This window comes from Pholis gunnellus (genome assembly GCF_910591455.1).
Source record: "Pholis gunnellus genome assembly, chromosome: 9".
In the NCBI taxonomy this organism is placed as follows: Eukaryota; Metazoa; Chordata; class Actinopteri; order Perciformes; family Pholidae; genus Pholis; species Pholis gunnellus.
The window spans coordinates 1385762-1402789 of NC_136535.1; the positions used below are offsets into that span (position 1 = coordinate 1385762).

Consider the following 17028-nt stretch of genomic DNA (forward strand, 5'->3'; position numbering starts at 1 on the left):
AGGTGGACAGAAGTAGAAGAAGAAAGAAATAGAGGATTGCTAATGTTTCTCAATGTCTGCTGGATTTGTGAATGAGCAACTGTTTGCTCTCAACTTGTCCATAACAATTTTACAGGGTGATGCCCCCTAATAATTATAATAATGGTGGTAATATCAATAATAATAATAACAATTGCAGCTTAATTTGTCACAAAACCTGAAATTTGTATTCTTATAATAATCAACACAAACTTTTACTGTAAAGAAAGACATTTCAAACAGCTCATCAAGTGTGCATTTTACATCTAACTATATACAGCTGCATCTGCACTCTTGCGGTGCTCCATGCGTGTCCTCCATCTCAATGATCTTACAGCACTGCGCTGCGCACAGGTTTATGTAGAACATGTACTTGTACCATCCGTGCACACATTGGCGTGTTGGTTTTTAATATGAGGCACGGTCAGGAGCATTGTTGGCACATTGTTATCTTGAGGCAGCAGAAAGCGATTGAGCCATTAACCAACTGTGTTCACTATGCTTGTACACTTGTTACACAAACAGAGCACCTTCTCCTCCGTTAAATAGGTTATTGGTGCTTTTGCTCATTTGCAGTCAAATGGAGTTATTGATGGGACAGAGGATTGAGAGACGGCGGAGGCAGAGGGTCCGCTAAGCTTTCACTTTGAACACTTAAATAGCAATGCACCGGTGCAGGCTAAAGGGAATGGGAGACAACACTCTGATTGGTTTAATTCATGTTACGGCCAAAACAAACCTATAAATGAAAGACTAAATACAACCCCTTTGACCTTGTGCCTTTCATTTCATCCTTATTATAAACTGTTTAATTAGCAGAAGTGGAGTTGCTACTCTTATTTTGAAAGTCATATAGTCTCACTTTGAATTAACCTGCCCATGATTGACAACAGAATCTTAAATTATTACCCAACCAGTATCACATAATCATACGAATTTCTGGTTTGTGACTAAATCAGCAAAAGTCACCTCAATAACATTTTAATCCATCAGATACATCTTTGGACCCTACATGTTATTTGGCAGTATGTAGGACTACATAATCATTTTTGTGTATATAAATGACATGGAAAAATGACTTTCCTGGGTGACATATGGCATATCGCCTTCAACAATGAATTATGCAATGACATTTGTTATGCTGCCTGCCTTTATATAGGCTGTATGGTAGCTTCCTAACTGGGGATGTGGTTAGAATTCCAGAAGGATGTTGTATGCATGTCAGAAGTGACATATTGTAAATTGATGATGGTGAGTGTGAGCATGTTCAACCAAATACAATCAAATATATCCATGGTGCCATTCTCCTCCACTGCTGCCTGGCCTGCACTTTCCTTTTTCTGCCTTAGAACAATAAGTTGCAACAGCAACTCAACTGTGATGAATCTTATCTCAGACAACACATGCACTGCTTCACTGCTAAAGCCATCGCAATCCACAACATTGAATGCATTGATCAACAACCTAATCTTTTAGTATTTTAGTACTTTTTATAGACAAAAAGATGGGCAGGGAAGGCTAGCTTCTAGAGTATTTCTGTGGAGTATATCTGTGGAGAGTTTTAGCTCAATGTGTGGGAGCTTTAACTTATATAGTTCTTACTATGGACTAATCAATAAATCTGTGCAAATGCGCTTATTAATGTAATTGAAAAATTCAAAATACAAATTCAATTAATTTTGATTGCCTCTCAACAGCTCTCAACATGGCGACAGCAAGCCGGCAGCTAACTGCAAAAGTGCTGACAGAGTTTACAGTGTTTAACTGGGTGGGAAATGAAGGGAATCATTGCTTCGATGACGCTGTTGGTCGGGACAAAGTGAACAGCTGTAACCTCCATATGAGAGCAGTGGAGAGTGGCGGCTGTGAGCTAATCAGTCTAGGATGCTCACATGCACTCAAAGGCATGCGGCCGGCCCGGCTATGTTAGCAAAGCAAGGAGAAGCTCCGGTATCAACACACAGAGGGAGAGAGACTTCATTCTCTGCTCAGGTAGACATTACTCCTCTAGATCTTTACACAGATACTATGTGTTTGATGATGTATTAATATGGGCTTATGAGTCGTAATTCTAAATTAATATATATGATTTATTAATTATCAACTCTGCTACAGGCAATACAGCTATAGAATCCTTTGTATATATGGCACTACAGTGATATTTGACAGCAGTTTATTACATGATAAAAATGTGAATTCAACTTAAAGTTACAAAAATGCCAAAGGAGCAAAAAAACATTAAATCATTTAAATGTCATCTTTTATGTAATACAAACTTACCTTGGTATCTGAGCAGCACTGATCCAACCTGAGACCTCTGGTTGTGGAAGCGGATAGAGATCTGATTGCTGTGGCTTCTTACTACCAACCCCCTCATCAGAATGGACTCATTGGCCAGCATGGTGTTCTCTCTGTGGCCCACATCTTCAAACACCACCTTGTCTCCCTCAAATAGATTCACATTCAACACCTGACAGAAAACAGTGAAAGAATTAGACCATCTGTGGATCATATCAAAAAACAAAACAATAAACAATGAAGATTCTGAGAGATTCAAAGCCTCACAGGACCTTAAGAAGAAGACCAACATTGATTCTAAGGCCCAGCAGCATCCTATGCTAGTTGAGGATTCTCAACCTGACACAGGAGCTGATGACCCCATTCTGAAAAACAATCACCATGGGCCAGATTTCAAATGCTGTTGTGGTTTCAATTGTGTTTGCGACCACAATCTGCATGTATTCAGTGCCTTTTTAACCAAGACAGCGTTTCATTACACAGTCAGCTCCTGGACTGAGCCTGGTACTGACCTCCAAGATGAGACCACCATGGTCAGCGAAGAATGATAACGTGCAAAATATTTCTTTTGGCCAACTTCACCTGAGAAAAACTGTTACTATGATAGACCCTTTTAAACTTTGTAACAATGATATCGTATGTAAGTGTGCACACACAGTTGGTGTTATAGTTTGTCAAACAATGAAGGAGAGTTAACCACCAAAGATGGTGAATGCAACTGTTAGAAGATTGTAGAAAAATATGAAAGGACATATGCAAGGGTTCAATCAGCTTTATTGGCCATGTATGCAAACACATACAAGGAATTTCACTCTGGTTTTTACGTTGCTCTCAACGTACATACACAGAAATTACAAATAAAACAAGGACAACAAAGTAGAACAGAGGTAAGCATAAATATGTAAACACTATCTACAATATAAATAGCAGTGGTGGGCCGTCAGGGCCAGCGAGGCCTTCTCTGCTGGCCTAAACAGAATCACAAAGTTATAGCTATTTTGTGATTTAATATTTTTTCTTAAATACACTATATGTATTATAATTTATAAAAATATTTTTCCCATTATCTTATTATCTAATTGCACAGCTACTGTGTTCCTCAGTTGCTCTGCTTCTAGTGCAGCTTGTTTTAAGTAGAGCTTTTATCCAATCAGATTTCACCTCTGTGTCTCTAGGTAAGAAGAGAGGCCCCAGGCCTGCAGACTCACAAGTGAATCCCTTTGCAGTTTAAGTGAATGGGGACAATATTGTTGATTGTCATAGTGTTCAACCAATCAGATCTTTAGTTTGACATGTTGGGCGTATTCTTTGACGTGCCAGAGCATTCTAGCTGGCCTATAAGCACGTCAGCATTACGTGCAGCTCAGTTTTCAGGAGCAGCTCTGCAGTGAGATTCAGCGTGTGCTGTGATTGGTCAGTGGGCGAGCACGTGACTATCGTGAAACAAAACTTACAGCAGAGGCTTAGTCGGAGTAGTGAGAGTTCAAATTCAAAGATATGGAAGAAATTATGATATTTTTAGCATTTTGCTTGGTGTAGATTATTAATTTTTTTACCTAGCTTTGTTTTATTACACTCAATGGCTGAAATTGGAGGATAAACGGATTTGTGAGTTGGGATTTAACCATGGGATGAAACTCTTTGTCAACAAAGAAAGGAGGATGTGATCAGCATTTGGTAAATCAACTGGTTCATTTTTTTACATCTAATATCTGAATGGCCCTTGAGTGTGTAGCAGAATGCGTGTTACTGCTGTTGTTTTTCTGTTAAGCTAGTTAGCCTAGCCTCCCAGAACACTTGCGGAGCCCCAGCTGATTTATGTTGTGTGTTTTTTGTTCCGGTTCAGAGATCACACAGACCGTTGTCTCCTAGTGAGCGCAGGAAACATTATATTTTCTACAATTTAAGCTTCTGTATTTTCCAAATGCACTAGTATTATTCAAACGTATTGTTCAGTTTGTAAGCCTCGTACTGAATGGTTTAATACGAATACATATATAGTTACAGCTAGGGCTGCACAATTAATCGAATTTTAATCGCGATCACGATTTTGGCTGCCACGATTAAATGAGCATGATCGTCAGCGATATTGACGTTTAAAATGCATGCTCTGCTACATATCAAATCAAGCGCTTCCTCAACTAACAGTCAGCCAACCACCAGGGGGAGAACGAGGTGGGAGGTGTCATGCTCGCACCCTGTAGAAGTGTAGAAGTGGAAGAGTAGAGAGACGGGAGCTTGAAGGACGAGTACTTGTGCTTAATTTATTTACACGCGGCATGTCACGTCTGTGGCGCCATCATGAGGTTATAAGGTGGTGTTTCAGCTGCAGGACAGCAGTGAAGGCCCAGGTATAAAATGCTCGGCCCGCCACTGATAAATATATATACAAAAGTATATATTAGGGCTGGGCAAGTCAACGCGTTATTATCGCGTTAACGCATTAATTAATTAACGGCGACAATTATTTTATCGCGCTTTAACGCAGTTTTTTTCCTTCTTATCACCGGAGTACTTCGAGTCTAAAGTATCACTTAAATGCAATACACATCGTTGATGCCACCAAATCACCCAAACAAACAGTGGAGGGAGGTTTCGGCAGACTATGTTGATGCAGCGTGTGGGAGAAGTATAGAGAAACAAAAGCAAGAAAAGCTAACACATGCCACAGAGAAGTGGAGACAAACTGCAGCCGGTTAGTGTTGTGGAAGATGTTGGTCTGAGGAACGTTCTTAGGATCGCAACGAATGACGTCACGTATGAGCCTCAAGATGCACCATCACAAGAAGAATACACGAGTTGTATGAAAAGGAGAGGACTAAAGCGACGGCGTTACAACGTGCTCCAGCTGTTGCTCTCACTGGAGACTACTGGACATCGCTGGGTAACCATCATCACCTCGGAGTTACAGCATTATATTGATGAACAGTAGAGCTGCATTCACATGCTCTGACTGTCATGAAGACAGAAGATAGACATTTTGATGAAATGTGCACAGAACATTTTATTCCTGTTGCACAGCAGTGGAACGTTTCACATACAGTCCGCACACTGAGCACAGATAGTGAAGAGATATAACTGCTACTGTGTAAAGGGAATACTGCTGTTAAAAATAACCTTATTTGGTTAAAGTGTTTGCAAACCAAATGTTATTGCACTTTTGTTCATATAGCAGTACTTTTAAAATAAAAGTGCGCAATACACTACTTTTAATTCATTATTGCATTTTGCGCACAACAATGCGATTAATCGCAGAAAATCATGCGATTAATCACGATAAAAAATGTAATCGTTGCCCAGCACTAGTATATACAGTGGGGAAAAAAACTATTTAGTCAGCCACCAATTGTGCAAGTTCTCCCACTTAAAAAGATGAGAGAGGCCTGTAGTTTTCATCATAGGTAAACCTCAACTATGAGAGACAAAATGAGAAAGAAAAATCCAGAAAATCACATTGTCTGATTTTTAAAGAATTTATTTGCAAATTATGGTGGAAAATAAGTATTTGGTCTATAACAAAAGTTCATCTCAATACTTTGTTATATACCCTTTGTTGGCAATGACAGAGGTCAAACGTTTTCTGTAAGTCTTCACAAGGTTTTCACACACTGTTGCTGGTATTTTGGCCCATTCCTCCATGCAGATCTCCTCTAGAGCAGTGATGTTTTGGGGCTGGCGCTGGGCAACACGGACATTCAACTCCCTCCAAAGATTTTCTATGGGGTTGAGATCTGGAGACTGGCTAGGCCACTCCAGGACCTTGAAATGCTTCTTACGAAGCCACTCCTTCTTTGCCCGGGCGGTGTGTTTGGGATCATTGTCATGCTGAAAGACCCAGCCACGTTTCATCTTCAATGCCCTTGCTGATGGAAGGAGGTTTTCACTCAAAATCTCACGATACATGGCCCCGTTCATTCTTTCCTTTACACGGATCAGTCGTCCTGGTCCCTTTGCAGAAAAACAGCCCCAAAGCATGATGTTTCCACCCCCATACTTCACAGTAGGTATGGTGTTCTTTGGATGCAACTCAGCATTCTTTCTCCTCCAAACATGACTAGTTGAGTTTCTACCAAAAAAGTTCTTGTGGTGGCGTGGGTGTGGTTGGGGTCACCTGCAGAGGGGACTGAGTGTGGGGAGGGAGTGGTTCAGGGAACGGGGCCAGGGAGAGGACTAATCAGCCTCAGCTGGGGACAATTAGTAATGGTATCTGTCCCCTTTTAAACGATCAGTAGGGACGGAGGCGAGAGACTGACACACAGGCGGGCCGAGCGACGCTGAGAGCGAGAAAGCTGACAAGGAGGATCGCTCAGAGCTGGGCGCTGGAACCCATGGCGGCAGAGCGCCCGGGCCGAGACCAGCGTGAGCGGTGAAATAAATAAAAGAGACTACGATCCGCTTCCTGACTGTAAGGCGTCATTGTGCCTTAAGAACCCCATGGTAACAGGGACATGTTACACTGGAGCCCAACAGGCAGGCACATGGAGAGTGACGAGCAGCGAGGAGACCCGCCGACCCAGCCGATCGTTGCGCTGGGGCAGATGCTGGGCGGGATCGCGGCCATGCAGCGGGACCAGGCGGAGGCCAATCGGCAGTTCCTGGAGGCGCTACAGGTCCAGGCAGATAGGCAGGCCCGGGCCCTAGAGCAGCTGGCAGCACGGGCCGATGCAGCTCCGCCAGCGCCGGTCCCCGCTACATTGGCTGGGGTGGTACTGCACAAAATGACGGCAGCCGACAATGTGCAGTCGTTTTTGGACACATTCGAGGCCATAGCGGAGGTGTGTGGCTGGCCGGCGATGGAGTGGGCGTTCCGGCTCTTGCCTCTTCTGGCGGGGGAGGCGCAGACAGCGGCCCTGGGGCTGCCGCCGGCGGCCAAGCACACTTACGCGGACGTGCGTTGGGCCATCATGGATCGCCTGGGCCTGGCCCCGGAGGACCACCGGCGGAGGTTCCGCGAGGACGGGCTGGGGCCCGACGACCGACCATTCGCGTACGCCCAAAGGCTGAGGGACGCCGCCACCAGGTGGCTACAACCAGAGAGCCCAGGAGGGGCGCAGACGGTGGTGGAGAAGGTTGTCCTGGAACAATTTGTAGAGGGGCTGCCAGCCCGAACATCAGCCTGGGTCCGTTACCACCGGACAGCGGTTGCCCGTCGGCTTCGGCCCGGCCGACGCCTGCCCCTCGGAGGAGGCTACAGCCGCAGGCCCTGGCGCGGCCCCTACCAGCTCCGCGGCCGACAACCCTCCTCCACCTTCCCGATCCCCCTGCGACCCCTCTTCCCAACCTACAGAGGGCTCCTCAAACGTCAGGGCAGGAGTGTTGGAGGTGCGGGCAGCCCGGTCACTTCCGGAGGGAGTGTCCGCTGATGGAGGTGGGCCAGGTGATTCGGGTTGCCGGCCTTCCAACACCCTCCCCTGGTCCAGGGGCGACGTACCGCGTTCCGGTAAGGATCCAGGGGGGTACACATCAGGCAATGGTGGATACTGGCTGTACACAGTCTATGATTCATCAGAGCCTGGTTCGACCCGGGGCATTGGTGGAGGCATTGTGGGTGGAAATTATGTGTGTGCATGGGGATGTTCACGAGTATCCCATAGTGCCAGTAGAAATTAGATGTAATGGGAAAAAACATAGTGTGAAGGTTGCGGTTAGCTCCCGCCTTACGCACCCCCTGATGTTGAACGGATTGACCGGGGTTTAATAAGTTAATGGGGCACGGTGCGGGGGCGCGTTCACGACTGACAGGGTCATGCGGTATATGTGCGGTGCTCAGCGGTGACGCGAGGTTGTCCGACGCTGCAGACGGGGAGGGGGAACCAGCGGAGCCTCCTGTGGAGACTCCACTGGGTCCCGAATTACACTCCATGGAAGATTTTCCACTTGAGCAGTCTCGGGATGATACTCTACGCTCAGCCTTTGATCAAGTGATACAAATTGATGGTCAGTTGGTGCGCCCTGACGCAGTACAGACATATCCACACTTTTCTTTGATTAGGGACAGACTGTATAGAGTGAGTCGTGACACTCAGTCAGGTCAGGAAAATACCCAATTGTTTGTGCCGAAAAAAGCCGTCGGGAAATTGTCTTCCAGGCGGCTCACTATAACCCGATGGCTGGCCACATGGGATATGAAAAAACACTTGACCGGATAATGGCCTGATTTTATTGGCCAGGTATCCGGGGATATGTGCGCCGCTGGTGTGCATCCTGCCCGGAGTGTCAATTGGTAAACCATCCGGCCATCCCGAGGGCGCCTTTGTGTCCTCTGCCTTTAATGGAGGTGCCATTCGAGCAAATCGGCATGGACCTCATCGGGCCATTTCACCGGAGTGCACGCGGATATCGCTTTGTGTTAGTCCTGGTTGATTACGCAACACGATATCCCGAGGCAGTGCCATTGCGCAACATTTCTGCAAAGAGTGTTGCGCAGGCTCTGTTTCAGGTCATCTCCCGAGTCGGAATCCCGAAAGAGATTCTGACTGACCAGGGCACCTCGTTCATGTCACGCACGCTGAGGGAACTTTACGGATTATTGGGTATTAAATCTATTCGGACCAGCGTGTACCACCCGCAGACCGATGGTCTGGTGGAGCGTCTGAATAAGACTTTAAAATCCATGATCCGTAAATTCATTCACGAAGATCAACGAAATTGGGATAAATGGCTTAATCCTCTCTTGTTTGCAGTGCGGGAGGTTCCCCAGGCCTCCACGGGATTTTCTCCCTTCGAACTGCTGTTTGGCAGGAAACCACGGGGGGTGCTCGACCTGATTAAAGAAAACTGGGAGGAGGGTCCGAGCACCAGTAAAAGTGAAATTCAATACGTCCTGGACCTGCGAGCAAAACTCCACACACTGGGTCATATGTCACGTGAGAATTTGCTCCAGGCCCAAGAACGTCAACAATGGCTGTACAACAGAGGCGCCAAGCTAAGATAATTCACACTGGAAGAAAAGGTACTTGTATTGCTCCCTTCTTCCAGCTCTAAACTCCTCGCCAAGTGGCAAGGGCCCTTTGTGGTCACACGGCGAGTGGGGGATGTCGACTATGAAGTGGTGCGTTCTGACAGGGGCAGGGCTACACAGATCTACCACCTCAACCTCCTAAAAGCATGGAGAGAGGCTGAGTCGGTTTCCCTGGTGTCCGCGGTGTCTGAGAGAGAGGAGCTGGGGCCCGAGGTACCAAAATCTACCAATCCGACCTCTCTCCTCTTTGAAGCCCATCTCTCCGGGACCCAGAGAGCTGACATTGCCCAGTTGCAAAAGAAGTTTGCTGACGTGTTTTCCCTCCTGCCAGGACGCACAGACCTCATAGAGCACCAAATTGAGACTTCTCCGGGCGTGACGGTTACCTGAACACAAAAGAAAAGTGGTTCAGAGGGAATTGGCGGCTATGCTGGAGATGGGGGTAATAGAGGAGTCCAACAGTGCCTGGTGTAGCCCCATCGTTCTTATTGTCAAGAAGGATGGATCTATACGGTTCTGTGTGGACTATCGCAGGGTGAATGATGTGTCACGTTTTGATGCGTACCCAATGCCCCGGGTCGACGAACTCCTGGACCGACTGGGCACTGCACGTTTTTTTACGACACTGGATTTAACCAAGGGCTACTGGCAGATTCCTCTGTCACTAGAGTCCAGGGAAAAAACGGCCTTCTCCACTCTGTTTGGTTTGTACCAATTCACCACACTTCCCTTTGGGTTGTTCGGTGCCCCGGCCACTTTCCAACGCCTCATGGATCGGGTGCTGCGTCCGCATGCTGCATATGCTGCCGCCTACTTGGATGATGTAATCATCCACAGCACCACCTGGGCGGAGCATGTGCAGCGGGTGGGCGCGGTGCTTGAGTCCCTGAGGCAGGCGGGGCTCACCGCCAACCCAGGGAAGTGTGCAGTTGGACGGAGGGAGGTACGGTATCTGGGGTACCACTTGGGCGCCGGGCAGGTGCGCCCTCAGGTGGACAAGACTGCCGCTATCGCAGCCTGCCCTCGGCCCAAGACTAAAAAAGAGGTTAGGGGTTTTTTGGGGCTGGCGGGTTATTACAGACGGTTCATCCCGAACTTCGCGGATCTGACCAGCCCCTTAACTGACCTGACCCGGAAAGGTGCCTCAGATCTGGTCCAGTGGTCGGAGCAGTGCCGGTTGGCGTTTGAGAAGGTGAAGCAAGCTCTCTGTGGGGAACCGCTCCTTCACACACCTAACTTTTTGCTTCCCTTTATTCTGCAGACCGACGCATCGAACAGAGGGCTGGGAGCTGTTTTGTGCCAGCAGGTAGGGGGGGTTGACCGCCCTGTTCTCTATATCAGCTGTAAACTGTCCGAGAGGGAGTCCAGGTACAGCACGGTGGAAAAGGAGTGCCTGGCCATCCGGTGGGCGGTCGACTCCCTGCGCAACTATCTCCTGGGACGCTCGTTCACCCTCTGTTCGGACCACGCCCCGCTCCAATGGCTCCACCGCATGAAAGATACCAACGCCCGGATCACTCGGTGGTATCTGGCTTTGCAGCCTTTTAATTTCAAGGTGGTCCATAGGCCGGGGGCGCAGATGACCGTGGCCGACTTCCTCTCACGCTCCCAGGGGGGGGGGGGGGGGGGGAGTAGGTTAGGCCGGACGGCTCCCCGGCCTAAGTCTAGGTGGGGGTATGTGGTGGCGTGGGCGTGGTTGGGCTCACCTGCAGAAGGGACTGAGTGTGGGGAGGGAGTGGTTCAGGGAACGGGGCCGGGGAGAGGACTAATCAGCCTCAGCTGGGGACAATTAGTAATGGTATCTGTCCCCTTTTAAACGATCAGTAGGGACGGAGGCGAGAGACTGACACACAGGCGGGCCGAGCGACGCTGAGAGCGACTAAGCTGACAAGGAGGATCGCTCAGAGCTGGGCGCTGGAAACCACGGCGGCAGAGCGCCCGGCCGAGACCAGCGTGAGCGGTGAAATAAATAAAAGAGATTACGATCCGCTTCCTGACTGTGTGGCGTCATTGTGCCTTAAGAACCCCATGGTAACAGGGACATGTTACAGTTCTATTTTGGTTTCATCTGACCATATGACATTCTCCCAATCCTCTTCTGGATCATCCAAATGCTCTCTAGCAAACTTCAGACGGGCCTGGACCTGTACTGGCTTGAGCAGGGGGACACGTCTGGCACTGCAGGATTTGAGTCCCTGGCGGCGTAGTGTGTTACTGATGGTAGCCTTTGTTACTTTGGTCCCAGCTCTCTGCAGGTCATTCACTAGGTCCCCCCGTGTGGTTCTGGGATTTTTGCTCACCGTTCTTGTGATCATTTTGACCCCACGGGGTGAGATCTTGCGTGGAGCCCCAGATCGAGGGACATTATCAGTGGTCTTGTATGTCTTCCATTTTCTAATAGTTGCTCCCACAGTTGATTTCTTCACACCAAGCTGCTTACCTATTGCAGATTCAGTCTTCCCAGCCTGGTGCAGTTCTACAATGTTGTTTCTGGTGTCCTTTGACAGCTCTTTGGTCTTGGCCATAGTGGAGTTTGGAGTGTGACTGTTTGAGGTTGTGGACAGGTGTCTTTTATACTGATAAGGAGTTCAAACAGGCGCCATTAATACAGGTAACGAGTGGAGGACAGAGGAGCCTCTTAAAGAAGAAGTTACAGGTCTGTGAAAGCCAGAAATCTTGTTTGTATATAGGTGACCAAATACATATTTTCCACCATCATTTTGCAAATAAATTCTTTTTCAAATTCAAATAAATTCTCTGATTTAAAGTGATTTTCTGGATTTTCTTTTCTCATTTTGTCTCTCATAGTTGAAGTGTACCTATGATGAAAATTACAGGCCTCTGTCGTCTTTTTAAATGGGAGAACTTGCACAATTGGTGGCTGACTAAATACTTTTTTTCCCCACTGTATATTTATGAACATAAAAACACAACAACGACAATGAAATGGAGGTAATAGTGTTATGTTAAAAATATCTCAAGAAAAGGAAAAGCCCCCTTCTCTGCTCCTTCGTTCGTCAGCAAAACAAGGCCGAATCAGCTGGTTCAAGTTAAAATCAAAAGGCATTTAATATCTAACAAAAGCAAATGCAGTTACAAACTGAATCACACTATGAATTACAAAATTATATTTCATGAAATAGAGGTCCAATCTGTACCACCCGACAGGCTGGTGTATCCTGCCCGCAGAGGATCTGAAGAGTCCCAGAGATTCAAAACTCTTTGTCCCTGCAGAGTCTCTGAAATGTCTCATATTACACATTCTTCACCACATCGATCAGCTTCAGGGATTGGCTAAAACCTGATTTGCTCTTCCTGCCCTGTGACCTGTTGTCTGTGGTCAGACACTTCATTCAGCCTTTTCTCCCCCAGCTCGAAGCCTGTCTCCGTTCCTGTCCCAGCAACATTTTTTACCTTTTATGGTGGTGTCATGAGACGTCTGGTTTCTTTTACAGTGCACAATACATTCAAAAACTCTCCTTTTAGTTTAAACCTTCCACAAGTAAACATATTGTATCACAATAGTGCAAAATGAAGGTGCTGTATGACTGATTACTTGTTCATCAGAGTGACGGCCAGTGGAAAGAAGCTGTTCTGGTTTCTGGTGGTTTTGGCGTACAGAGCTCTGTAGCGCCTACCAGAGGGGAGGAGTTGGAACAGCTTGTGTCCAGGGTGTGAAGGGTCTGCAGTGATCTTTCCAGCCCGTTTTCTGAATCTAGAGGTGTACAAGTCCAGGATGGAGAGCAGGCTGGAACCAATGATTCCCTCTGCAGACCTGACAATCCGTTGTAGTCTGTTTCTGTCCTGTTTGGTGGCCGATCCAAACCACACAGTGATAGAGGAGCAGAGAACAGACTGGATGATGGTGGAGTAGAACAGAATCAGCAGCTCCTGAGGCAGGTTGTACTTCCTAAGCTGGCGCAGGAAGTTGTTGTCAATCCCAGGCATGTTTTTTTATTTCCAAGAAGTGTGTTGCAAAAAAGCGCAAAGAACCAAGTTCACCAGAGTTCAATTTCTTGTATGCTTGAACACACTTGACCATTACATGTATAAATTGGATTCTGATTCACTAAGGGATTGTCCAGAGAAGAACAGAGCACCAAGAAGGACCATATCAGAAAGTGATGTTGTTTACCAACCATATAAAATGAGTAGAAGGCTGATCTAAACCTGAGCCTCTCTCTGCCTGCCAGAGACATACATATGTAAATCATATGTAAATGTTACTATTTACATAATGTGTATTTGCAGTCATGGCCATTCACATCAAAAATGGCACCCAACTGGCTAACACTTTACAACAGCAGTTACCCACATTATACTGGATAATTTCAAAAGTGGCATAAAGGCTTTGCACAGAGTTTATCCATTCAGAGCGGCAGCCATTGTTGTTGCCACACCGTGCAAAGTCATCAGCCAGTGAGAAAGCAAAACAGGGAGAGTTCTCCAATTTCAGATCAGATAATGAAATGCTCCTATTTTATAAAAAGGGCTTCAGGGCACAGGAGTGCCAGCCTCCTTGGAATAATTTAACTTCTGAAGCTATTTGCACTTACAATTTGTTATGAAGATGTTATTACTTGCACAGTGCAAGGGCTTGTTTGCACTTAAACTCGCATGAATTTCCGAGAGAGCAAAAAACATAATAATCAGCACTCTGGTGAAGTCAGAAATGTTGACCTGAGATGCTCAGAAGGTGACCTTGACGTTATGTGGTTCAAGCAATGCCTGTGACAAATATAGGGCAGCAAGTGACAAACATCGTTGGAAGTATGCTTTGTATAATGTTCGGGCACAAATCAAAAGCAAGAAATATGGAAAAAGCCAAAAGGACAATGTAGAGCTTAGTGATTACACTGCAGATAGGTCTGGTAATTGTCAGCTTGTCTCCTTCGCTGACAGCACATCTGGTGAGATGCCTGGTTACTTTTATCAGCTTTTATCACAGCGGGTATATCTTTATTCAGGCGTTAAACGGAAGGGGGAGTGCGGTCTTTACGTGGCCCTTCATAGATCATATCAACTGCCTCCTATCTCACCTAGCTGAAGGATGAATCCACAGCTCTCCTGAGAAAAGCTGCTGAGGGAGTCTGTATGGATGTGTATCAACTGACAGAACACAAGTGTCATTATGTGCATACTAAGTGAACAGCAGACTTCAGACTATTGTTAAGGGTGCAACAATATTTTGAATATTTAAGTATTATATAGTACTGATTTAATATACTGTATGTGTGTTACATTTACAAGAATTAGGGATTAGGTTCACTATTAAATACAAGGATAACAAAGTATATAGCTCTGGCATTATTAATTATGCCGTTAAACTCCATCACTCCATCGACATTCTAAAGGTGTGTTCACACGAAACGCGATGAACGCGGCGAGATTACATACAAAGTCTATGTACAGACGCGATGAACGCGAATTTGCGATGGCGCGGCGTGTTTGGCACGGCACGATTGACGCGCCAAAACGCCGAATCGCCCCAAACGCAGAAGTTGAAATATTTGAATTTCTGTGAAAAAATCGCTAGACACAGTGAGCTCGATGAAATCCACGGAGCTCCTCCGGACTATGTTATGAACCAGACATGACGGCGTTTAGTTCCCCGTGATATCTGGGACTTCCACAACACGTACTGAGCAGAAATAGAGGTGATTTTTCTACGGTTGATGGCGGACAGTTGAACAGCTTTCAGGCAGATAAGCCACGCCCCCTCTCCGGCTCGTCCAGCGCGATTCACGTGAATGAACACAAATAGTCCCCGGCGATACCGGCGGCGTGATTGGCGCGATTGACGCGATGAACGCGATTCGTGCCGCGTTCATCGCGTTTGGTGTGAACACACCTTAAGATGGTGCCACGGACGGCTGCCTTGGTGTGTTGGTGCTCATTGTTTTGTTTTGTTTTTGTTGTTAATACTGTTTTCTGCTACAATTCCCGGAGCTCTTTCACCAGAGAGGAGCTCATAAACATTAGGGGAACAACTCCAGCGGACTTACTTCCAACTTTTCTTTTAACTTCAGTGGAATTACTGGACATTCTAATCAAAGGTGCTCTCACCTTAAAACCTCTTGGACCCTAAGCCTTTTTTTAGGCCTCTTCTCGAAAATTGTAACCCATACAAAAGAGACTACAATTCTGTAACTACAAGGTCTATTTTAAAAATGTTGATGCTTGAATAACACTAGGGATTGTGAGATTTGATGAGATGAGTACATTTTGTGTATATGTTACTGGTTAATAGTACCTGAAGACTGAACACAGCAAACTCTGAAGAAAAAGCACTGTAATTTTTTAAATGAGGCCCTGGCTAGCCTAAAAACATTCCCAATTCATAGCACAAAAGGTGCAGGTGCCTCTCACAAAGATTTGGTGTAAATAAAGTGAAGCAAACCCCAGTTATATGTTTTTATCTAAAAAAAACATGCCAAATTCTCATTTTCTAACCAGAATTTGCAGCTATTCCATTGTACTTTTATATACTATTTAACTATATATTTCACTATATTTCACTTTGTTTATCACTCATATTGTACAATCTATCATAACAGAGCTGTTTGGCATCATTTTGACCCATTTTGACCTCTCATATCTCTCCTTGATGCATTGTCCTCGTCTCTGTCTGTTTGTCTGGAGCCCTTGCTCAGGCTCTGCCGTGCGGATCTTGTCATGTGACACTCGTTAGATCTGGGTGCTCATTGGGAACACACTTGTGTGTTTCATGAAGTGATTGACAGAATTTTCAGCCAATAAAACTCCAAAACCGTGCCGCGGTCAGCCCCCAAGCCCCCTGTATGATTCGCCGCCGGCATTCTGACCACCATTTTGGCTCAGATGAACGGAGAAACGCCATTTTAAGTTCTAGACGTACCCACTTAGCAGAAGAACACATTACTAATAAGTAATAATTGCGGATTTCACCGTTTTGGCCCTCAAAACCGACTCAAGGTATGATACAGTTCTAATATTTCGCAGTGTGGGAGTTGTGCTTTCTGTGGCTTGTTGGCTGTAACTCCTGAACGCTTTGACGGAGAGTAATTTGGACGATACCGTTGAAATCTGTGTGAAGAGCTAATGCTGTTAGCTGTGTGATATGCCGGAGGAGACACTATGGCCGCGATTTACGAAGCATTCTCTGAGTTGTTGGCTCGCCGGCTGTGGCGTCAAATGCATGATATTGTGGCGAATCTTCTTAGTTAGTTAGTAGAATAGTTTATAATGGTGTTTGCAGTGTGTAAAATGGTTAACATGATTAAATTAAGGAGACTTTTAGAAGTTATTTATTTTATTTATTTCTTGATGAAAAGTCCATTCTGCGACATTCGGAACCAAGCCTCGGAACCGAACGGAGACCTTTTGGGCACCGTCGGGTCCAAAAGGTTGACTCATGCAGTGAACCGCCGTGGGAGAGGGAAACGGGCCGGCGCGCTTGTGCATCTCCGCTCACGTGGATTTCGCACACCGCTGCCAGGCATATTTCTCTCCAACGTCTGCTCACTGTGCAACAAACTGGACAAACTTCAGCTACTGGTGGGGAGAGACAGAGACTTTTCGTCATCCTCCGTTTTGTGCTTCACTGAGACCTGGCTCTGTGGATTGATACCGGACTCCGTGTTCCAGCTGGCTGGCTTCCAGCTGTTCAGAGCGGACAGCGACACAGAGCTCTCAGGCAAGTCGAAAGGTGGAGGAATCTGTTTCTACTCCAACAGTGGCTGGTGCAACGATGTGACAGTGATTCTGCAGCA

The 17028-nt window shown here is 46.3% G+C and overlaps 1 protein-coding gene across 1 annotated transcript in view; it reads right to left on the minus strand.

The window, feature by feature from the left end:
- Positions 1-17028, minus strand: part of LOC306701114 (seizure protein 6 homolog) — a gene marked incomplete at both ends in the record, with an annotated part of 284116 nt that overhangs the window by 77680 nt on the left and 189408 nt on the right. Inside the window, one exon of the mRNA XM_079166361.1 lies at positions 2299-2488. Coding sequence (XP_079022487.1) covers positions 2299-2488 — 190 coding nt within the window. The remainder of the gene's footprint in view (positions 1-2298; positions 2489-17028) is intronic.